Source organism: Triturus cristatus, chromosome 6, assembly GCF_964204655.1.
Source record: "Triturus cristatus chromosome 6, aTriCri1.1, whole genome shotgun sequence".
Lineage (NCBI taxonomy): Eukaryota > Metazoa > Chordata > Amphibia > Caudata > Salamandridae > Triturus > Triturus cristatus.
This window is the reverse complement of record NC_140589.1, coordinates 1,478,557,102-1,478,581,196: the sequence shown is the minus strand read 5'-3', so window position 1 is coordinate 1,478,581,196 and position 24,095 is coordinate 1,478,557,102. Positions and strand designations below refer to the sequence as shown.

General features: G+C 53.5%; 1 protein-coding gene and 1 pseudogene across 2 annotated transcripts in view; both read left to right on the top strand.

Annotated features, from left to right (window-relative positions):
- The window catches only part of LOC146821573 (28S ribosomal RNA), a 2,548-nt pseudogene extending 2,230 nt beyond the window's left edge, over positions 1–318 (top strand).
- Positions 1–24,095, top strand: part of PSME4 (proteasome activator subunit 4) — a 1,714,764-nt gene that overhangs the window by 1,535,585 nt on the left and 155,084 nt on the right. For both annotated transcript variants that reach the window (XM_085612595.1, XM_085612594.1), the window contains one exon: positions 16,930–17,085. In XM_085612595.1, coding sequence (XP_085468721.1) covers positions 16,930–17,085 — 156 coding nt within the window. The remainder of the gene's footprint in view (positions 1–16,929; positions 17,086–24,095) is intronic.

The following is a 24,095-nucleotide window of genomic DNA, read 5'->3' as shown; positions in this document are numbered from 1 at the left end:
CAATTCAGATCCGTAACTTCGGGATAAGGTTTGGCTCTAAGGGCTGGGTCGGTCGGGCTGGGCGCGCATCGCGGCTGGACGAGGCGCCTCCCTCCGGGGCGGCGGCGACTCTGGACGCGAGCCAGGCCCTTCCTGTGGATCGCCCCAGCTGCGGTGGTCGCCTCTCCCCGTGCCCCCTCCCCGGGGGTGCGGGGCCGGCGTTCTGCCTTGGCCAGCGCCTAGCAGCTGACTTAGAACTGGTGCATGTAGGAAGGTGAATATCTGACTATGGTTACCCCCAACTTTTTGCCTAGTGTCTAGCTGGTTTTTCGACTTAGTTGGCCTGAGTTCCTGCCATTCAGTGTCTCAGGCTGTCTACTCTCTCTTTAAAATGGACTCCATGTGTGAGAAGTTGGCCTGATGTATGATGTCACTAGTTCTAGTGTACACCTTGTATCAGTCCAAACAACCCTTATGGTGATTGGTTGTAAAGTCAACCTTATAGACCAGCTATCCTAGTGGTAGCATGGACAAGAGCAGTCTTAGGCTAAACTCTGTATGGCATGTGAAGCCAGCTGTTATACCATTATAATCCCTTGAATACCAAATGAAAGGACACCACACCAGATAAATATAAAATTAGAATGTATGTCACGAACAGGGAGTAGGCCTAGGGCATCGCTGGGGCTACACTACACTCCCAATAGTTAGGAAGTGGGTCAATGGGAATGTAGCAATTAGAAATAGGAGGAATAAGGACACTTCCGAAGTAACTAGGAGGAAGCAACAAGAGACTTAGACACTTGGATAGTCAATATCCACTGGAGCACCGGAGTACTCGCGTTACCTCACCCACAGGAGACGGGTGCATAGGTGTGAAGATGTGTCGGGTGTCGTCGCTGGATCCTATGGATGCCTGAAGAACAGATGCTGGCAGGCAGCAGGGAGGAAGATGTCCGGTGGATCCAAGGGTGGATCTTGAAGGAAGAACACCTGCAAGCAGAGGGGACAAAGTCTGGGTCACTAGCCAGTGACCGTGTGGAACCAGGCGATGTCGTGCAGAACACAGGTGATGGCTTGAAGCTTGTCTCTGCAGCTGCGTGGACCAGGAGGTGTCGAGGATGACCAGAACCAGGGTACGAGCTGTCCCATGAAGTATCTTGCTGCTGGCGGAGTCGACGTCCCGATTGGAGTCAACAAGCCTTGTCAAAGGCAACCCGCGCGGAAAGGGAAATTCGCTTCAGGTGCAGACCAGGAAGGTCTGAGGTGCTTCTCTTTCACAGGGAAGCAAGGGCCAGTCTGGAGGAGCCAAACCAGCGGTGGAAAGTCAAGGGTTCGTCGTCACTGAGGCTACTAGCCAACGGGCAAGCAACCGGACAGACGCGTCGAGCAGGAAAAATGCAGAAGGGCCCCACGCAGAACTCGTGGAGTGTGGAGGGCTGATCTTCGGTGCAAATGGGGCTCGGGGTTGGGGCTTCTCAATCCCCAGAGCACAACTTCGAGGATGCCTCAGAAGCTGCGCTGGAAGCTACTCGCCAATTTTCCCAGGTAGCCAGTCCCACGTCTCTCGTCGCCTCCACGGATCTCAGATTGGCTGTGGATGTGGATCAGGGTCAGAGAAGTCTGGAGGTCAAGGCGCTGGTCGGGCTCTGCAGTCGGTTCCTCGTAGAACTTGGGCAAAGCAAACGGCAGGTCGCTTGTTGGTGCCTGTTTGCACAGGGTGGCCACTCCTTGGCCACAAGGGAGATTCTTCAGTCTTCTTGTCGAATGTCGAAGGTCCAGAGTTTCGTGTCTAGTTTCAATTCAGCTCCCACTCTTACTAATCTGGGGGGCTAGGTTACCTGCTAGGTCCCTCCTATGGGTGGGACCAGGGAGGGGGGTGGTTACACCCCCTTCCCTTTGTCCAGTTTCGCGCCAGGACCGGGGCTGGAGTGCCCCAGCACTGGTTTGAACCGGACTATGCATGTGTGCCCCAGGCAGTGTCTCGTTTCTTTCATCCCTCCCTGCCCCAATACACTAAGCCCTGTCTAGGGTGGTGCTAGCACCTCCCAAGGCAGAAAACCTATTGTCCAAGCCTCCCTCGCTGGAAGGACTCCCAGCAGCAGGAGGTCAGACTTTTGTCTGTGGCAGCAGCATCCATTTTGTGATGCTGGGGCTCTGGTTAACTTTAACCGGGTAGTAGGTCTTCAACATGTCTTCTCCCTCTAGAAGGGAGGAATACTATCCTCATCGCCAGAAATGGTGTGGGGGTAGTATTCCAAAGTGTTAGACACCTTACACGACATGTTTTGATAAAGCCAAACCATAGTTACCATAACCGCGAGGATTATAAGGCACTTTAAGACTATATGGTAGGCGATTTCATAGAACAGCTATAAGGACATGGTTCCGAAAGCTGCAGACAGGCTCAGCTCATGCTAGAGCACCATCTCACATGTTACCAAGCACTCTGCCTTCAGGATTGTTAAGGCCTGCCATAGGAGTGACTGAAAGGTTACCCATGTGTCTATATATAAGGTAGGTATAGGAATACTATACCTAAGCAAGGGGTGATTACACGACCTTGCCCCAGCTGAGTGATCAACCAGTTGTGTCATGATGGGAGGCCAGCCAGGGGTGGCATAATACATGCTGCAGCCCCTGGTAGGCATAGGGTACACCCATGCCCTGGGTACCTAAGGTACACTGTACAGGGCACTATAGGGTGATCCTTACCAATTAGGTTATGTACCTAAAGTACATAGTATGAATTTAGAGAGAGAACAGCTGTGCTGTGGGTCTGATTAGCAGGCCCAAAGCCACATCTAAGTCGAAAACCAGTGAAGCAAAAGCAAAAAGTGGGGGTGACCATAGGAAGCAGACCCTACTCTCCTACAGTTACCCTCTGCGGAATATAAATCTAACCTGCTGACAGAGGTGATGCATTCACCTACTTCGACTTCTGAGCCTTTACTGCCTTTTAATGAGGCTATTTTGGAGCCTGTTTTGGAGGTATGGCGTACACCACTTTCTTCTCCAGCGGTTTCCAGGCAGGTGGCGAGAAGATACAGGGTGGCACCTGGGGATCCAGATTTTCTTTCTACGCACCCGTCTCCAGAGAGCCTAGTTGTGCAGGCGTCCTGCTCGAAGCATGCTTCGGGAGCGTTCCCTCACTCTCCTGCGGACAGGGAGTCCAAAAATGTGGACCAGGCAGCTACGAAAACTTTTTCATCAGGAAGTATGGCACTTAAATCTACCAATGACACATGCTTGCTGGGTCGTTATGTGCATGCCTTAATGGACTCAATGTAGTCTTTAGCCCCTAAGCTGCCTGAGGGTGATAAGGCATCCTTCATGGAGGTGGTCGCAGATACTCAAGCTGCTGCAAGACAAGTGATTCAATCGGGGCTTGATACAGCAGATTCAGTGGCAAGAATAATGGGCTCGTCTATAGCCACGAGAAGGCAGGCATGGCTCCGTTCATCTGGCTTTTCTACGGATGTTCAGGCCACATTGGTGGATTTGCCGTTTGATGGACAAAAATTGTTTGGAGAAAAAGCTGACTCCGCCCTACAGAGATTTAAGGACAGCAGGGTAACAGCTAAATCTTTGGGTCTGCAAACTCCTGCTAAAGGATATGGTTTAAAAAAGTTTAGGGGTTTCGGAAGGTCTTCATTTCGCTCCTTCCGACAGCCTCAGCAGCAGCAACAACAACAGCAGAATCCCCTCTATAGGTCCTATAGAGGGAAACAAAGGGGTCGGAGAGGTTCTGGATGCAACCCCTCTTCTTCTTCTTCCTCCTCCTCTGCTCCCAATGAGGCTTCAGGGAAGCAGCCCTAGATCCCCCATCCTGGATCATGTAAGGCCTGTGGGGGGTCGGGTGTCCCACTTTCTGCGGGGTTGGAAATCTGTTACAACAGACCTTTGGGTTTTGAACCTCGTGGAGACTGGGTACGCCCTTCCCTTTCGGGAGTTTCCTCCCCCTTACCCTCCTTGCCAAGGTTACTGCTCGGAAGACCATCTGCTTCTTCTGCAGAAGGAGGTGCTAGCTTTGCTTCAAAAAGGTACGATAGAGGTGGTTCCGGAGCAGGAAAGGGGTCAGGGATGCTACTCCCGGTATTTCCTGATTCCCAAGAAGGACGGCAGATTGCGTCCGATACTGGACTTCAGAGTCTTGAACTTTTACCTGAAACAGGAGAAGTTAAAGATGCTGACCCTTGCACAGGTTCTTCAAGCGTTGCAGCAAGGAGACTGGATGGTGTCGCTCGACTTGCAGGACGCGTACTTTCATGTCCCAATCCTGAAGTCGCACAGGAAGTATCTCCGTTTTACGGTTGGGTCGCAACATTACCAGTTTACGGTCCTCCCGTTTGGTCTTACTACCGCACCTCGAGTCTTCACGAAGGTGATGGCAGTGGTAGCGGCCCATCTCAGGAGGTCGGGGATTCCGGTTTTCCCCTACCTGGACGACTGGCTTCTGAAGGCAGAGTCCCCAGAGGTGGTGCAGCATCATCTGCAGGTAACATCTCAGCTGTTGTTAGAATTGGGTTTTTCGATAAACGTGCCCAAATCTCACCTGGTGCCCTCTCAACGCAACCTGTTCATAGGGGCGGTACTGGACACTACTGTGTGTCGAGCATTTCCTCCACCTCAAAGAATTTTCGACATTCAGGAGATGGTCCCTTTATTCCACAATGGAGCGGTTGTTCCGTTCTGAAGGTCCTTCGCCTGCTCGGTCTGTTTGCCTCCTGCATTCTGTTGGTCAACCATGCACGCTGGCACATGAAGGCGCTCCAGTGGTGCCTCCGCAGGCAGTGGTATCAGCACAACGGGGATCTCAGGGAGTCGATCAGGATCTCCAGAGAAGCTGCAGCGGATCTATCTTGGTGGAGCGTGGAGGGCAATCTGTCTCAAGGAAAGCCCTTCCATCTACCTTAGGGTGGGGTGCTCATCTGGGGGATCTGGAGATCAAGGGTCTTTGGTCTCCGGAGGAGAGGTTGTTTCCCATCAACCTTTTGGAATTGCGGGCGATTCGTTTGGCACTCAAGGCCATCCTCCCTTCCCTTCGCGGTCAGTCTGTTCAAGTCCTGACGGACACTACCGCGATATGGTATGTTTTCAAGCAGGGAGGAGTGGGGTCGCATTGTCTCTGCAGAGAGGCCCTGCGTCTTTGGTCCTGGGCTCAGGACCATCGGATTTGTCTGATGGCAAATCATCTGGCCGAGGTGCTGAACGTGTGTGCGGACAGTCTCAGTCAGCAGTTCTCCGCCGACCACGAGTGGAGGCTCCATCCGGAGGTGGTTCGTTACGTCTTTTGGACGTGGGGAATCCCTCAGGTGGACCTGTTTGCCACCCGCGAGAACGCGCACTGCCCGTCATTCTGCAGTCTCCAGTTTCCGATGCAAGGGGCGTTGGGGGATGCGTTTCAGTTGAGTTGGGGCTCACGACTCCTTTACGCGTTTCCTCCCATACCCTTGATTCCTCGGGTTCTGAGGAAGATTCACCAAGACCGGGCCTAAGTAATTTTGATCGCCCCGGATTGGCCAAGAAGGGTGTGGTACACAGATCTTCTCCACCTCTCCTCGTGGCCTCCGCTCCGTCTCCCTCTGAGGGCAGACCTCCTCTCGCAGTCGGAGGGGCAGGTTCTACACCCCCACCTCCAGAGCTTACACCTTCATGCCTGGAGATTGAACGGGGCAACCTGAGTTCTTTCTCTCTCCCACCTGATGTGGTGGATGTTATTTTATCGGCCAGGCAACACTCCACCAAGTCCATTTACTCCTACAGGTGGTCCAAGCTTGTAAAATGGTGTGGAGAGAGATTCATTGACCCTTTAAAAGCACATCTTTCTGAGGTGCTCCATTTTGCCCTTTCCTTGGCTCAGCAGGGCTGTGCTGTGGCCACCGTCAAGGGCTATCTTTCGGCCTTATCGACTTTTCTATGTCTACCTGATCAACCGTCATTATTTAAATCTCCGGTTGTACTGAGGTTTATCAAAGGCCTTACAAACAAGTTTCCTCCTACTCCTTTTGTAATGCCGCAGTGGGACCTTAATCTTGTCTTAACTTTTCTGATGGGGTCCCTGTTTGAGCCTCTTCATAGTTGTCCCTTGAGGCTGTTGTCCTTTAAGACGGTCTTTCTTGTAGCCATAACCTCGGCAAGGAGGGTGAGTGAGCTTCAAGCTCTTAGTTCTAAACCCCCTTTTCTAACATTACATGCTGAAAGGATGGTGCTCAGGACCAGGGCTGCTTTCCTGCCCAAAGTTGTTACTCCATTTCATTTGGGGCAGTCTATTACTCTCCCTGTTTTTTAGCCACCTCCTCATCCCTCCAAGGAGGAGGAAAGGCTTCATCGCCTGGACCCAAAGAGAGCTGTAAGCTTTTACTTGGACAGAACGAAGGACTTTCGTCTGGACGATCAGCTCTTCGTGGGTTATGTTGGACATTCCAAAGGAAGAGCGGTGCACAAGCGCACTCTGTCAAGATGGATCATCCTTGCCATCAAGATCTGCTATGCCCTGGCTGGTAAGGTTCCTCCTGAGGGTATTAGGGCTCATTCAACTAGAGCTAAGTCATCTACATCTGCTTTGGCCCGGGGTGTTCCTGTGGCAGATATTTGTAAAGCCGCGACTTGGGCCTCCCTTCATACTTTCGCAAAGCATTATTGCTTGGACTCTGAGATGAGGAGGGAGGGCCACTTCGCGCGCTCTGTCTTGCAAGACTTTCTGGTATAGGAAGGTGGACACCCTCCTCCGGGAGTGGGGTCTGCTGTGGGAATCTATTCACAAGGTGAGGAATCCACTGGCAGATGTATCCATCAGAAGAACAAGTTACTTACCTTCGGTAACGCTTTTTCTGGTGGATACAGTATCTGCCTGTGGATTCCTCACTGGCCCACCCGCCTCCCCGTTGTCCACCTTTGTATACCTTAAAAGTTGTCTTGTTTGAGATGTTGTTAGGCTTTCTGGTACATTTGTAGGAAATGCTTATTTTGTTTAGCTTTCCTTTTGTTTATGTACTAGGTATATTTGATTGTATATTGTACACTGTGTATACTTTGAATCTGTCATTGGTCCACCTGTGCGCCTCGGAGGCACGGAAAAAATGGGTGGAACTGACGTCATCACGCCGACGTGGCTCTCTTATGGCTCCGGTGACGTCATACGGAGTCGTAGCGGAGCCGATGCATTATGACGTCGTCCACGTCGGCGTAGAGAGCTGGGGAAAAAAGTTCCGTGGAATGCTGGCGCAGGGGATATTCACAAGGTGAGGAATCCACAGGCAGATACTGTATCCACCAGAAAAAGCGTTACCGAAGGTAAGGAACTTGTTCTTTTGGTTGCAATCACTTCGTCTAGGAGGGTGATTGAGTTGCAGGCTCCCTGCTCCAAGCCTCCTTTTACAGTATTCCCTGGGGATAAGATGGTTCTTAGGACCAGAGCTGCTTTCCTGCCTAAGGTGGTCACTTCTTTCCACTTAGGGCAGTCCTTGACTTTCTTTACCCACTTTCTATCCTCTCCCTCACCCTTCTAAGGAGGAGGAGAGACTTCATCTCCTGGACCCCAAGAGGGCCGTCAGTTTGTACTTGGACAGAACAAAGGACAGGTTAAATGATCAACTCTTCATTGGCTATGTGGGCAAGGTGAAGGGCAAGGCTGTCCATAAAAGAACGTTGTCCAGGTGGATAATCCTGTGCATCAAATTTGTCTACACCATGGCTAGGAAAGATCCACCTGAAAGTATTTGTGCTCATTCTACCAGAGCTAAATCTTCTTCAGCTTTGGCTAGAGATGTCCCTATGCTTGACATCTGTAGAGCGGTAACTTGGGCCTCCCTCCACACATTTGCAAAGCATTATTGCTTGGATTCGGAAGTGAGGAGGGTCGGCCATTTTGCTCGTTCTGTGTTTTAGGGTTTTTTGGTATGGTCAGGGAGGTACCCACCGCCGGGTGCGGAACTTGGGGATTCAATTCAAAAGTGGAGGAATCCACAGGTAGATGTTTCCATCAAAAGAACAAGTTATTTACCTTTGGTTATGCTTTTTCTGCTGGATACAGTATCTGCCTGTGGATTCCTCACTGATCGTCCCGCCTCCCAGTTGCCTGTCCGCTTATACCGCAAAATATTCAATGTATATCTATGTAATTTATTGTCGGAATCGTGTGATGCTTGGCACTAGGAAATGTCTATGATGAAGACTTTCCTGTTTGGACTGTGTTTGTATACTGTGTATGCTTGTGAATATGTTGTTGTTTCTCCCATTCGCCTTGAAGGCATGGAAAAAATGGGTGGAACTGACGTCAGCACACCGACAAGGTCTTCTTATGGCTACGATGGCGTCATGCGGTGTCTCGTGCGGAGCATTTCCATTGTGACTTCCTTGTCGACATGGGAGTGCTAAAGAGAAAAGTTTCTGTGCAATGCTTCGCATTGGGATCATTCAAAAGGTGAGGAATCCACAGGCAGATACTGTATCCACCTGAGAAAATGTTACAGAAGGTAAGTAACTTGTTCTTTTAATCTAAAGAAAAGTTGACCACTGAGGATTTTACTTGTTCATCATGCACCGTCATATCTGAAAGAGACAAGTTAGTGATAGATTCCTTACCTTAAAATATCCACAGGCGTCAGACTGGATCCGAAATGTTTTCGTCAGCAGTACCCCTGCGTGTCGGTAGGCGGCGTCGTACGGCGCTGCGAACGTCACTGGCGTCGTAGCCGCCGAGATGATGTCGTCTGAGCTACTTAGACGCGCCCCCGCGCGCTGACGTCAGTTCTTTCTTATTCCGCGCAGCAGCAGAGATCCGAGAGATAGCAGTGCCCCTAGTTAAAAGTTTTAACTTGGTTTCTGACAACTTGTTTTGTCGAGTACTCGACTCCTGGTGCAGTAGGAATAACCGGGTTTAAGTCCTGTAGGGCCTGCCACTGGAATATTTCGGTAGCGGATCCGCACGACGTGTCTCTCTTTTGCTTGGGGCACGCCCATGACCCCGAGGCGTGCCTCGATTGTCGGGCCATGTCGCCGAAAGCTTTGCGGGAGCGTTCCCGAAAGTTGTTGGAGGTCCGGCAATCGGTTCCGTGCCGATCGAGGTCCCTCTCCCATGGGAGGTCGAGGAGCCATCAGCATCGCTCGCCGGAATCGGGGACAGGTAGGTCACGGCGCCATAAAAAGTCAAAGAAGCGACGTTGCTCTTCTTCTACCCCTCACCGGTCGCGGGACACGGAGGAGGGGGCGGGCGGTCACTCCCCCGCGACTCCGTTGGTGCTGTAGGAGAGTAGGGTCTGCTTCCTATGGTCACCCCCACTTTTTGCTTTTGCTTCACTGGTTTTCGACTTAGATGTGTCTGTGGGCCTGCTAATCAGACCCACAGCCCAGCTGTTCTCTCTCTAAATTCATACTATGTACTTTAGGTACATAACCCAATTGGTAAGGATCACCTTATAGGGCTCTGTACAGTGTACCTTAGGTACCCAGGGCATGGGTGTACCCTAGGCCTACCAGGGGCTGCAGCATGTATTATGCCACCCCTGGATGGCCTCCCATCATGACACAACTGGCTGATCACTCAGCTGGGGCAAGGTCGTGTAATCACCCCTTGCTTAGGTATAGTATTCCTATACCTACCTTATATATAGACACATGGGTAACCTTTCAGTCACTCCTATGGCAGGCCTTAACAATCCTGAAGGCAGAGTGCTTGGTAACATGTGAGATGGTGCTCTAGCATGAGCTGAGCCTGTCTGCAGCTTTCGGAACCATGTCCTTATAGCTGTTCTATGATATCGCCTACCATATACTCTTAAAGTGCCTTATAATCCTCGCGGTTATGGTAACTATGGATTGGCTTTATCAAAACATGTCGTGTAAGGTGTCTAACACTTTGGAATACTACCACCACCCCATTTCCGGCGATGAGGATAGTATTCCCCCCCTTCTAGAGGGAGAAGACATGTTGAAGACCTACTACCCGGTTAAAGTTAATCAGAGCCCCAGCATCACAAAATGGATGCTGCTGCCACAGACACAAGTCTGACCTCCTGCTGCTGGGAGTCCTTCCAGCGAGGGAGGCTTGGACAATAGGTTTCCTGCCTTGGGAGGTGCTAGCACCACCCTAGACAGGGCTTAGTGTATTGGGGCAGGGAGGGATGAAAGAAACGAGACACTGCCTGGGACATACAAGGTGTCCCATGCATAGTCCGGTTCAAACCGGTGCTGGGGCACTCCAGCCCCAGTCCTGGCGCGAAACTGGACAAAGGGAAGGGGGTGTAACCACCCCCCTCCCTGGTCCCACCCATAGGAGGGACCTAGCAGGTAACCCAGCCCCCCAGATTAGTATAAGAGTGGGAGCTGAGTCCCTAGGACTTTGGATTATCCTGAACTGAAACTAGACACGAAACTCTGGACCTTTGACATTCGACGACAAAAAGACTGAAGAATCTCCCTTGTGGCCAAGGAGTGGCCACCCTATGCAAACAGGCACCAACAAGCGATCTGCCGTTTGCTTTGCCCAAGTTCTACGAGGAACCGACTGCAGAGCCCGACCAGCGGCTTGATCTCCAGACTTCTCTGACCCTGATCCACATCCACAGCCAAGCTGAGATCCGTGGAGGCGACGAGAGACGTGGGACCGGCTACCTGGGAAAATTGGTAGCTTCCAGCGCAGCTTATGAGGCATCCTCGAAGTTGTGCTCTGGGGATTGAGAAGCCCCAACCCCGAGCACCATCTGCACCGAAGATCAGCCCTCCACACTCCACGAGTTCTGCGTGGGGCCCTTCTGCATTTTCCTGCCCGACGCGTCTGTCCGGTTGCTTGCCCGTGGGCTAGTAGCCTCAGTGACGACGAACCCTTAAATTTTCACCGCTTGTTTGGCTCCTCTAGACTGGCCCTTGCTTCCCTGTGAAAGAGAAGCACCTCAGACCTTCCTGGTCTGCACCTGAAGCGAATTTCCCTTTCTGCGTGGGTTGCCTTTGCCAAGGCTTGTTGACTCCAATCGGGACGTCGACTCCGCCAGCAGCAAGATCCTTCGTCGGACAGCTCGTACCCTGGTTCTGGTCGTCCTCGACGCCTCCTGGTACACGCAGCTGCAGAGACAAGCTTCAAGACATCACCTGTGTTCTGCTCGACATCGCCTGGTTCCTTCCTGGTTCCACACGGTCACTGGCTAGTGACCCAGACTTTGTCCCCTGTGCTTGCAGGTGTTCTTCCTTCAAGAGCCATCCTTGGATCCACCGGACATCTTCCTCCTGGCCGCCTGCCAGCATCTGTTCTTCAGGCATCCATAGGATCCAGCGACGACACCCGACACATCTTCACACCTATGCACCCGTCTCCTGTGGGTGAGGTAACGCGAGTACTCCGGTGCTCCAGTGGATATTGACTATCCAAGTGTCTAAGTCTCTAGTTGCTTCCTCCTAGTTACTTCGGAAGTGTCCTTATTCTTCCTATTTCTAATTGCTACATTCCCATTGACTTTAATATAATCCGCGTGTGTGTTTCCACACTGCACACGCTTCCCGTGGGCCTCCCACTTCCTAAGTATTGGTAGGGTAGTGTTCCCAGCGATTCCCTAGGCCCTAGGCCTACTCCCTGTTCGTGACGTGGTACTTATACCACTTTCTTAGTATATGGTTTGCGTGGCCCCTGGGCCTAACTGTAATTTTCCTGTGTAACTTAACGTATGCTACTTGAGAAATTGTTGTGCTTAGACCTCTGAACTCATAAAGAGTGCTGAGGGTATATGTTAGAATAAATACATTCTTATTTTATATATATCTGGTGTGGTGTCTTTTCATTTGGTATTCAAGGGATTATAATGGTATAACAGCTGGCTTCACATGCCATACAGAGTTTAGCGTAAGACTGCTCTTGTCCATGCTACCACTAGGATAGCTGGTCTATAAGGTTGACTTTAACACCAATCACCATAAGGGTTGTTTGGACTGATACAAGGTGTACACTAGAACTAGTGACATCATATATCAGGCCAACTTCTCACAGGCGCCTCCGTTGTTGCCTGTGGCCTACCCACCCTTTCCAGGCCCGCACGCGACTTCGGACGAGGTACAGGCCTTCGTGTCGGCCTTGCGCCTTTTGTTTGCCCCATCGGGTCCCTCCGGAGCGCCTTCGGGACCGCGGACCCATTGGGTGGATCTGCCCCCGTGCCGCCGCTTTTGGCCTCGGCTACGCCGACACCATACCCTGAGGTGCCGCCTCTGGCCACGGCGCCGCCGCTGACGCCGGACGACGCCGAACCAGGATTGGTCTCTTATCCCTCGATTCCATTTCTTGGTGGGGAATTTGTCCCGTTTTCCCGGGCACCTCGTCCTTACCGACCTCTTCAACAACCGGTGGACAAAGGGGAGTACTGGGAAGGGTCTGAAGACCCTCTTGCAGCTCAATGTGAGGATGAGCCTGAATGGGATGGTGACATGGAGGGTCCAGTGGATCTGGATTTCTCTCCACACCCTGGTACACTGTCCCCTTCTTCCGTGGCTACGGAGGAGGTTGGGACTTTTTCCAGTGGTGTTGCGTAGGGCGGCTGAGGCTCTTAACCTCAAGCTCCCTTCTGTACCTATCAGGACTAATCTGCTGACCGAGGTGCTGCAGCCACCGTCCTCCTCCGCGGAGCCGCTGCTGCCCTTCAACGAGGCGCTTACTGACATCCTGTTGAGCACCTGGACCAAACCTAACTCAGGGGTCCCTGTAGATAAGGGTGTGGCACGCCGCCATCGCCCGGTGCCGGGCGACCCCAGCTTTCTCACACAACACCAGACACCTGAGAGTCTGGTTGTCAAGGCTTCTGCCTCGCCAAGCGCATTCCCTTCTGCTCCTCCGGAAAAGGAATCTAGGAAACTGGAGCAGTTTAGGAAAAAGATTTTCACTTCGGCCAGTTCCAGTTTGCGAGCGGTGAATACTGCGTGCCTGTTGGGCCGCTATTCCCATTCTGTGTGGGACACCGTGGCACAGGTGCTGCCTCAGTGCCCTATGGAAGCACGGGCGGTTCTCTCCCAGGCCATTACCGAAGGGAGGGATGCTGCTAAATTTACTATCCGTTGTGGGCTTGACACGGACGATTCCCTCGGCTGGGGACTTTCCACAACAGTGGCGCTCCGCCGTTACGCTTGGCTCAGAACTACTGGCTTCTCCTGGGATGTCCAGAACACTTTGTTCGACATGCCCCTTTGATGGCACTCGCCTCTTTGGTGACAAGGCGGATAGCACCCTGGAACGCTTTAAGGACTCTCGGGCTACGGCCCAGTCCTTGGGTCTCGCCACCACGCGTACTCCCTCGGGGTCCACTTTTCGCTCCTTACGAGGTCAGGGTCGAGGCGTCCAAGCGCGTTCCTTTCAGACCCGCAAGCCTGCGCAGCCGCAATCTCCGCACAGCCGCGGGTGTGGGACCCGCCGTGGTCGGTCCCGGGGCAGCGGGCAGGTCAATCCACCACTGCCCCTGCTGCCGCCGCCTCAAAACCTTCCTAGTCTGGTGGTTCAGGCCCACCAGACGCCAGTGGGTGGCAGGATTCGCCATCACCTTCCCCACTGAAGCACCATCACCTCGAACAGGTGGGTTCTACAAATAGTCTGAAGGGGCTACTCCCTTCCCTTTGAGTCTGCCCTTCCAGCCATGCCACCTCAGTACCACCGTATGTCGGGGGATCACTTGGCACTTCTCCAGCAGGAAGTTGCGGCCCTCTTGGCGAAGGGGGGCATTGAGCGCGTTCCGACGCCAGAAGTAGGTCATGGTTGTTATTCCCACTACTTGCTGGTTCCAAAGACTGACAAGGGCCTGCGTCCTATCTTAGACCTCCGGAACATCAATCGCTTCCTCCGGAAGAAGAAGTTCAAGATGCCAACGCTTGCTCAGGTCTTGTCTGCCCTAGACCCGCAAGACTGGCTGGTAGCGCTGGACTTGCAGTATGCTTACTTTGATATACCCATCCTGCCTGCCCACCGGCGTTACCTACGGTTCACGGTAGGCCACGAGCATTTTCAGTTCACTGTCCTCCCTTTTGGCCTTACCAGCGCCCCTCGGGTGTTCACGAAAGTGATGGAGGTGGTTGCAGCTCATCTGCGCATATCAGGGGTTTCAGTCTTCCCCTATCTCGACGGCTGGCTGTTGAAGGCGGGCTCGACCCAGGCAGTCGTCTCCCACCTTCAGACTAAGGCCGACCTCCTGCATTTGCTGGGGTTTTCCATCAACGTGCCGAAGTCTTACCTGACTCCCTCTCAGAAGTTCCTCTTCATCGGAGCAGTTCTGGATGCGGCGCAGTTTCGGGTTTATCCTTCCGAACAGCGAGTCCGGAACATTTGGGCTATGATTCCGATCTTTCGGCCCTGGTCCTGGGTTTTGGTCAGGAAGACCCTGAGGCTGCTGGGCCTCATGGCCTCCTGCATCCTGCTGATCTATCATGCCAGATGGCATATGCGGGCTCTGCAGTGGGACCTGAAGTTCCAGTGGACGCAGCATCGGGGGAACATGTCCGACTACTTCCAGATCTCGGAAGGTACTGCACAGGACTTCCAGTGGTGGCTCACGAACCTGCGTTGGGTCAGCGGCAGATCCCTCTCCCTTCCCCAACCGGAGCACACAGTAGTGGCGGACGCGTCCCTCCTGGGACGGGGCGGCCACATGGGCGAGGCGGAGATCAGAGGCCTCTGGTCTCCGGTGGAGTCCAAGCTCCATATCAATATTTTGGAGCTCAGGGCGATCCTACTTGCACTGAAAGCATTCCTTCCCTCTATCAAGGGGAGAGTAGTGCAGGTGTTCACAGACAACACCACTGCCATGTGGTACTTCAACAAACAGGGCGTCGTGGGGTCGTGGACCCTATGTCAGGAGGCTCTACGTCTCTGGACATGGCTGGAATGTCAAGGCATCTCCTTGGTGGTTCAACACCTGGCAGGTACACTGAACGCCAGGGTGGACGAACTCTGCCGCAGGTGCATGTTGGATCACGAATGGCGTCATCACTCGGAGATGGTGCAATGTCTCTTTCAGCAGTGGGGAGAACCTTGGTTAGATCTATTCGCCACCGAAGAGAATGCGCAATGTCAGCAGTTCTGCACGTTGGAGTTTCCAAGGCGGCACTTGCTCCGAGATGCTTTTCATCGCGAGTGGAGTTGTGGTCTATTGTACTCCTTTCCGCCTATACCGCTTCTGCCCAGAGTGCTGAAGAAGATCAGACGCGATCGGGCTCAAGTCATTCTTGTGGCGCCGGACTGGGCTCGAAGAGTTTGGTATCCCGAGCTACTCAGTATGAGCGTAGATCCCCCGATCCGACTGCCTGTTCAGGAGGATCTCCTGTCGCAGCAACAGGGGACCGTCCTCCACCTGAACCTATCAAGCCTCCACCTCCTTGCGTGGAGGTTGAGCGGCGACAGCTGATTCCATCTGACTTGCCTCCTGAAGTCTGTATTGTAATTCTGGCAGCCAGGCGTCCCTCCACTAAAACGGTATACACCTGTCGGTGGAAACAATTTGTAGCATGGTGCACAGCAAAAGCGGTAGATCCTCTTGCTGTCCCTCTTTCTGAGGTCCTATTGTTGCTTCTTTCTTTGGCTCAGCAGGGCTCTGCTCTGGGCACCATCAAGGGCTACCTTTCTGCTCTTTCAGCCTTTCTTAGGCTGCCTGATCAGCCCTCTCTTTTCAAGTCCCCGGTTGTCAATAGATTTCTCAAAGGCCTTACTCACCTTTTCCCTCCTATTCCTTTTGTGATGCCTCAATGGGACTTAAACCTGGTTCTCACATACTTGATGTTCGCTCCCTTTGAGCCTATTCATAACTGTCCTTTGCGGTTATTAACTTTGAAAACTGTCTTCCTGGTGACCATCACCTCCGCTCGGCGGGTGAGTGAACTCCAAGCTCTTTCCTATAAACCTCCTTACCTGGATATTCATCCGGACAAGGTTGTGCTTCGATCACGTCCCTCCTTTCTGCCAAAAGTAGTCTCTGCCTTTCATCTCGGGCAAACTGTCACTCTGCCCACTTTCTTTCCACCTCCGCACCCTTCAAGAGAAGAGGAGAGGCTCCAACTTCTGGACCCAAAACGTGCGCTTTCGTTCTATCTCAACCACACACAACAGTTCCGGGTGGATGACCAGCTCTTTGTTGGCTAAGTGGGTGCCAAGAAAGGTCAGGCTGTGCACAAGTGGACTATCTCCGGCTGGGTTGTCTTGTGCATTAAAGCCTATTACTCTCTGGCTTAAAAGGAACCTCAGGTTGGGTTACGCGCCCATTCTACCAGTGCGACAGCAGCTACTACAGCATTGGGACGCGGTGTCCCCCTGCAAGACATCTGTCAGGCTGCCACTTGGGCCTCGTTGCATACTTTCACTAAGCACTGTTGCCTTGACAGTCCGGTCCGGAAAGACGGCTTCTTTGGCTTTTCAGTTCTCCGTGACTTTCTGGTGTAATCTCACTTCGCAGACCCACCACCGGGGTTGGTAGTGCTTGGGTATGTATTCTAAGCTAAGGAATCTATCACTAACTTGTCTCTTTCAGATGCACAAGTTACTTACTTGTGTAACAATATATCTGTAAGAGACATTAGTTAGTGATAGATTCCTTCCCGCCCGCCCATCCTCCCCGTTCTGCGAACTGTTCTCTAGGGTTCTGGTCATCCCTTTTAGGGCCCTAGTTCTATTGCACCAGTAGTCATTCTCTGGCATGGCTCTGCACTCCTGGCGCGGAAAAGTTGTGTACAGAACTGACGTCAACGCGCATGGGTGCGTCTAAGTAGCTTTGACAATGTCATCTAGGCGGCTACGAGCTCCAGCGACGTACGCGGAGCCGTACGACGACGCCTACCGACGCGCAAGGGTACTGCTGACGAAAACTTTCCGGATCCAGTCTGACGCCTGGGGATATTCTAAGGTAAGGAATCTGTCTCTTACAGATATATCGTTACACAAGTAAGTAACTTGTGCTTTCGTGCTGCATTGGTTAATGCCTATTTACATTCTATTTGCAGACCGCAAACAGCAGTTCCTGGCATGCAAGATACACTGTTTTGACCTACCTCCAAACTATGGTGTTTTATAACTTCTTCATTTTCCTGAATAATAAAGTGGCAGCTGAAGGTGTCAGATGGCTGGTTATACATCTCTTAGCTGATGAGCAGCTTGAGGTAAAGTGTTTTTCCAGGGATAGCACAAAATACACAACACCTGATGTGAAATTGATTGATTTGTCTTTTTATCTCTTTTTATAAATGGATTTGTTTTATTATTTAAAGTTTGATTGAACAGGCACTGAATATCTGAACATGTTGCTTTTTTATTTATAGTTTTGAAAGCTCCAGGAGCATATATTGCACCATAATACTGAATACATGCTACAGTTCCCCTCTGCTCCGAAGCCTTTGTTCATAGGTCTTGCTGTGAATGTTCTACAGTTAACAGCCAGGCGCAGGGCCATGGTTGTTAGCTGTTGAACATTCACAGCAAGAGCTGTGACAGGCGGCTGAAGTTAGCCCCTGGTTGCCTCCGGCCTGGCTGAACTGCTTTTTGTAGTTCAGCCAAGCTAGCGAGACCCAGGAAATGAGCAGCATTCACCCCTCTCTCCTTCTGATGCCCTAGTGACACTGAGCCACAGGAGGAGGGAAGGGTGAAGGCAACGTGTGCTCTCCAGCACGGCCTCTGCCTTTCACTTTCCTCTGCTAATTAATATATTTTCGAGAGGCAGGGGAAAGAGAAAAACAGAGGCTGTGTATTTAGGACATTGAAATGTTGAGATTAGCGGGCCTATACCAGTTAATTTAGCCCACTGCTGCTCCACTGTCTTCAATAGAACTCTCAACATTATAATGTTCTAATTCATCTTATACCATTTGGGCACTAGGGGGTACTAGGGTTCACAAAATCAAATTAGGGGTTCATTTGGCGATTCACCCTACTGTGGCACCATGAGATTGAGACAAAACGAAGATTAGTTATGGGCTGGCATGGCTCACATTATTCCTGCAGATGGTTGAAGTAAGTAATGACAGCCCTATCTGAAAGAAACACGTTAGTTAGATTCCTCACCTTAGAATATCCCCAGGCGTCAGACTGGATCCGGAAGATTTTTCGTCAGCAATACCCCTTGCGCGTCGCTAGGCGTCGTCTGCGGCTCCGCGTCCGTCGTCGGCGTCGTGCGCCGGGATGACGTCGTCGGAGTACTTAGAAGTCGCCCTCGCGCTCTGACGTCAGTTCTTCTTTTTTCCGCGCCAGTAAGCGCAGATCCGGGAGTTCTACCCCTTTTAGTCTTTTTTGACTAAATCTTTTTTGATCATTTTTGATCCTTGTCTGTCGACATCTGGTGCCGGTAGGATGCCTGGGTTCAAGGCTTGCGAGGATTGCCATCGACTGATGTCGGTGACCGATCACCACCGCCGGTGCCTCTACTGCTTAGGCCCCGACCACGACGCGGAGTCGTGCAACGACTGCCAGGCCCTGACTTCAAAGGCTAGGCGGGAGCGGTCCCGCAAGCTTCTCGAGCTTCGCCACTCGGCTCCGCGTCGTGCGCGATCCCGGTCCAGGAGGAGGTCCAAGGATCGCTCGCGGAGCCCTAGCCGACGCCATCGATCGTCCGGCTCCAAGTCGTCGGGTAAGTCCAAACGCTCAAAGAAGTCCAAGAGGCGACACCGCTCTTCGGACTCCCCTCGCCGGTCGCGCGACTCGGCCGAGGGTCAGGGTGGTTCCACCCCCGCGGCTCCGGCGGAGCCGCAGGTGCCGCCCCCGCCCCCATACCTTCCGGTCCCTGGGACTGACGCGGCGCCGGCGGAGATCAGTGCCTTCCTCTCGGCCATGAGGAGCCTGGCCCCGCCGTCGACGCCCGCTGGCGCGCCTTCGGGCCCCGCGGACTCGACTGGGCGATCTTGCCTGCCGGCGGCTCCGGCCCCGGCGCCGTCGACGACTCCGGTCTCGACGCCGCAGGTCCCCGCGGGGCCCATGCCTGGGCCCCAGTCGACGCCGGTTGACCTAGTCACTCCTCCACCGGCGCCGACGCCTGAACCACCGACGCCGTCACCGGCGCCGCCGACGCCTTTGGCGCCGACACCGCCCCAGTTTAGCCCTCATCCGGACCCGGCGCCGCAGCGGCGTCGACCGACGCCGCATCCGACGCCGCTTGAGTCCTACCATCTCTACAGTCCGGTTCCGATCATTCCTCCTGTTTATCAGGAATCGGAAGAAGGGGGCGACTGGGAGGGGTTCGAGGACCCTATGGCTGTTCAGTCACAGCTTTCTCAGGACTGGGCAGATGAACTGGGGGAGGCCAGTGGGCTGGACACCTCGCCAGACACTGGATTCACTTCTCCTCCGACCGTGGCTTCGGAGGAGGGTGCAGCATTTTCTGTGGTGCTGCGCAAGGCGGCAGAGGCCCTTGGGCTCGAGTTGCCTGCCGTGGCTGTGAGGACTAACATCCTCACCGAGGTGCTTCAAACCTCAGCAAGCTCCACTGAGCCTCTGCTGCCGTTCAACGAGGCCCTCACTGACGTTCTGCAGGGCACCTGGTCCAAGCCCTCCACAGTTCCTCCTGTGGATAGGAACGTTGCCAGGCGCCACCGCCCTGCTCCGGGCGACCCCAGTTTCCTGTCCCAACACCCCACCCCCGAGAGTCTGGTTATCCAGGCCTCTACCTCCCAATCCTCCTTCCCGACCGCTCCGCCGGACCGGGATTCCAAGAGACTCGAGCAGTTTGGCAAGAAACTGTTCTCGTCCCTTAGTTTGGGCCTGCGGTCCTTAAATACCGCCTGTCTCTTGGACCGTTATTCCCATTCCCTGTGGGATACGGTGGAGGACGTGCGACCCCTGTGTCCGGAGGAGGTCCGGACGCGTCTTAACCAGGCTTTGGCCGATGGGAGGGATGCAGCACGGCACGGCACGCCATACGATGTGGGCTTGACACCACGGACTCGCTGGGTCGGGCGATTTCAACCACTGTGGCGCTCCGCCGCCACGCCTGGATGCGGTCCACGTCATTTTCCGGGGATGTCCAGACCACCCTCATGGACATGCCCTTTGATGGCACTCGCCTGTTTGGTGAGAAGGCGGACAGTGCGCTGAACCGCTTTAAGGACTCCCGGGCTACGGCCAAGTCCTTGGGCCTCTCGGCTCCGCGGGCGCACACCTCCGCTTTTCGCCCCTTTCGTGGCCAAGGAAGGGGCGCCTCCTCACGTCCGCAAAGCCACCAGCCGCAGAACCAACCTGCGCGCGGTCGCGGACGTGGCTTCCGCCGTGGCGGAAATGGAGGCCGACGTGGTCAGCCCACTTCCACCCCGGCAGCATCCGCCTCAAAGCCCTCCTAGTCCGAGCTTTCAGGCCCATACCACGCCAGTGGGCGGCAGAGTTCGCCATCACCTGCTCCACTGGCGGTCCATAACATCGGACAAGTGGGTGCTGCAAATCGTCCGAAGGGGCTACTCCCTCCCCTTCAAGACGACCCCTCCAGCCATGCCACCGCAGCACCACCGTATCTCGGGGGATCATTTGAATCTTCTCCGCGAGGAAGTTTCGGCTCTCTTGGCCAAGGGGGCCGTCGAGCGCGTTCCGAGTCCAGAAGTAGGTCGTGGTTGTTATTCCCACTACTTTCTGGTTCCCAAGAAGGGCAAGGGGGGCCTACGCCCTATCTTGGACCTCCGGAACGTCAATGCCTTCCTCCGAAAGGAAAGGTTCAAGATGCTAACGTTGGCTCAGGTTTTAGCTGCCCTAGACCCTGGAGACTGGATGGTAGCGTTGGACTTGCAGGACGCATATTTTCATATCCCCGTCCTGCCGGCCCTCCGGCGTTACCTGCGGTTCACAGTGGGCCAAGAGCACTTTCAGTTTACCGTGCTCCCCTTCGGCCTCACCAGTGCCCCTCGGGTGTTCACGAAAGTGTTGGCGGTGGTCGCAGCTCATCTGCGCAGATCAGGGGTTTCAGTCTTCCCCTATCTCGACGACTGGTTGTTGAAGGCGGGCTCGCCCCAGGCAGTCGTCTCCCACCTCCAGACTACGGCGGATCTCCTGCATTTGCTGGGGTTTTCCATCAACGTGCCGAAGTCACACCTGAGTCCCTCTCAGAAGCTCCTCTTCATCGGAGCGGTTCTCGATTCGGCGCAGTTCCGGGTCCATCCACCGGAACAGCGGGTCCGGGATATACAGGCCCTGATTCCCATCTTTCGGCCTCTATCCCGTGTTTCGGTCAGGCTAGTGTTGCGGCTTCTGGGGCTGATGGCCTCCTGCATCCTACTAGTGCATCACGCCAGGCGGCGCATGCGGGCTCTGCAGTGGGACCTGAAGTTTTAGTGGGCCCAGCATCACGGCAACCTGTACGACCATGTCTTGATCTCGGAGGGCACTGCACAGCAGTTGCAGTGGTGGCTCACGGACCGCGAGTGGGTCAAGGGCAAGAGCCTCTCCCTTCCCCAACCGGAGCATGTCGTAGTGACGGATGCGTCCCTCCTGGGTTGGGGTGGCCATATGGGAGAGGCGGAGATCAGAGGCCTCTGGTCTCCGGCGGAGTCTCGTCTCCACATCAACCTGTTGGAGTTGAGAGCGATCCGGCTTGCACTGAAAGCCTTCCTTCCCTCTGTCAGGGGAAGTGTCGTGCAGGTGTTCACGGACAACACCACCGCCATGTGGTATTGCAACAAACAGGGCGGGGTGGGGTCGTGGACCCTTTGTCAGGAGGCTCTGCGCCTCTGGACGTGGCTGGAACACCAGGGCGTCACCCTAGTGGTTCAACATCTGGCGGGCTCTCTGAACGCCAGAGCAGACGAACTCAGCCGCCGGTGCATGATGGATCACGAATGGCGTCTGAACTCCGAAGTGGCGCAAGGTCTCTTTCAGCAGTGGGGAGAGCCTTGGTTAGATCTATTCGCCACCGAAGAGAACGCGCAATGTCAGCAGTTCTGCGCGTTGGAATTTCCAAGGCGGCACTCGCTCGGCGACGCTTTTCGTCACGAGTGGAGTTGCGGTCTGTTGTACGCCTTTCCGCCTATACCACTTCTGCCCAGAGTGCTGAAGAAGATCAGGCACGACCGGGCCCAAGTCATCTTGGTGGCTCCGGATTGGGCACGAAGATACTGGTATCCCGAGCTACTCAGTCTGTTGACCGATCCCCCGATACGTCTGCCCCTTCGGGAGGATCTTCTGTCGCAGCAGCAGGGGACGGTCCTCCACCCGAACCTGTCCAGCCTCCACCTCCATGCGTGGAGATTGAGCGGCGGCAGTTGATGCCATTTGACTTGCCTCCTGAAGTCTGTGATATCATTCTGGCAGCCAGGCGTCCCTCCACAAAGTCGGTATACGCCTGCCGGTGGAACAAATTTGTGGCATGGTGCACAGCAAAGGCTGTGGATCCCCTTTCCGCCCCTCTTTCTGAGGTTCTCCTCTTCCTTCTTTCTCTGGCCCGGCAGGGCTCTGCCCTGGGCACCCTGAAAGGTTATCTTGCTGCCATCTCCGCCTTCTTGCGGCTTCCTGATCAGCCTTCTCTTTTCAAGTCCCCTGTGGTTACACGCTTTCTCAAAGGCATTACACACACGTTCCCTTTTGTAATGCCTCAGTGGGACTTGAATCTGGTATTGACATTCCTGATGTGCGCTCCCTTCGAGCCTCTTCACAATTGTCCTCTTCGTCTTCTGACTCTTAAGACTGCTTTTCTGGTAGCCATCACCTCGGCTAGACGGGTGAGTGAGCTCCAGGCTTTATCTTCAAAGCCTCCTTTTCTCTCTGTTCATCCGGACAAGGTTGTCCTTCGGCCTCGTCCCTCCTTTCTTCCTAAAGTGGTGACTCCATTTCACCTTGGCAAGTCTGTCACTTTGCCCACCTTCTTTCCGCATCCTTCCAAAGAGGAAGAGAGGCTCCACCGTCTGGACCCAAAACGTGCGCTCTCCTTTTATCTGGACCGCACAAAACAGTTCCGGGTGGACGACCAGCTTTTTGTTGGGTACGTGGGCGCTAAGAAGGGGAAAGCTGTGCACAAACGGACCATCTCTCGGTGGGTCGTTTTGTGTATAAAAATTTGCTATTCCTTGGCTAAAAAGGACCCTCCTGTTGGGCTGCGCGCCCATTCTACTCGGGCCACGGCGGCTACTACTGCCTTGGGACGGGGAGTCCCTTTGCAGGACATCTGTCAGGCGGCGACGTGGGCTTCGCTACACACGTTTGCCAGGCATTATTGCCTTGACAGCCAAGTCCGGAGGGATGGCTTCTTTGGCCGTTCTGTCCTCCAGGACTTTCTGGTGTGATCTTGGTTCGCAGACCCACCACCGGGGATGGTATTGCTTGGGTATCTATTCTAAGGTGAGGAATCTAACTAACGTGTTTCTTTCAGATGAACAAGTTACTTACCTTCGGTAACGATGTATCTGTAAGAAACATTAGTTAGTTAGATTCCTCACCGACCCTCCCATCCTCCCCGTTCTGCGAACTGACATCTAGGGTTAAGGTTGTCCTTTCAGGCCCCTAGATTTTATTTTTGGCACCAGTGTCGGTCTTTGCATGGCTCTGCGTTCCTGGCGCGGAAGGCTATGTACAAGAACTGACGTCAGCGCGCGAGGGCGGCGTCTAAGTACTCCGACGACGTCATCCCGGCGCACGACGCCGACGACGGACGCGGAGCCGCAGACGACGCCTAGCGACGCGCAAGGGGTATTGCTGACGAAAAATCGTCCGGATCCAGTCTGACGCCTGGGGATATTCTAAGGTGAGGAATCTAACTAACTAATGTTTCTTACAGATACATCGTTACCGAAGGTAAGTAACTTGTTCTTTAGTGTGCTATGAATGTGATTTCCCCAACAAGGGATGTGTACAACAATAGATTCAGCTCTTTTGACAGTTTTTTCTCCTCTCAGCTTCTTAAAGAATAATTTTGATAGCATAGTTTTCTAATACCTATTTTGTAAATATTTATTTTTTTAAATTTATTTTACAATAACCTTGTTTCCCATAACCCTCTACCACTGCTTAAAAATTCTGCTAGAGAAACAGACATTTGAGATGAGCAGTGTGTCTGGTGCTGTAGGGTGCTCCATACAAAGGAGCTGCTCTCCACCTGAACCTGGGAACTACCCAGAGTTCCTTGATTTAGTTTTTGCATAATTTATGTTGCACTTTTAGCCTGTAACTGTATTGTTTGAGATATATGCGTATCTAATATGTGAGAAAATAA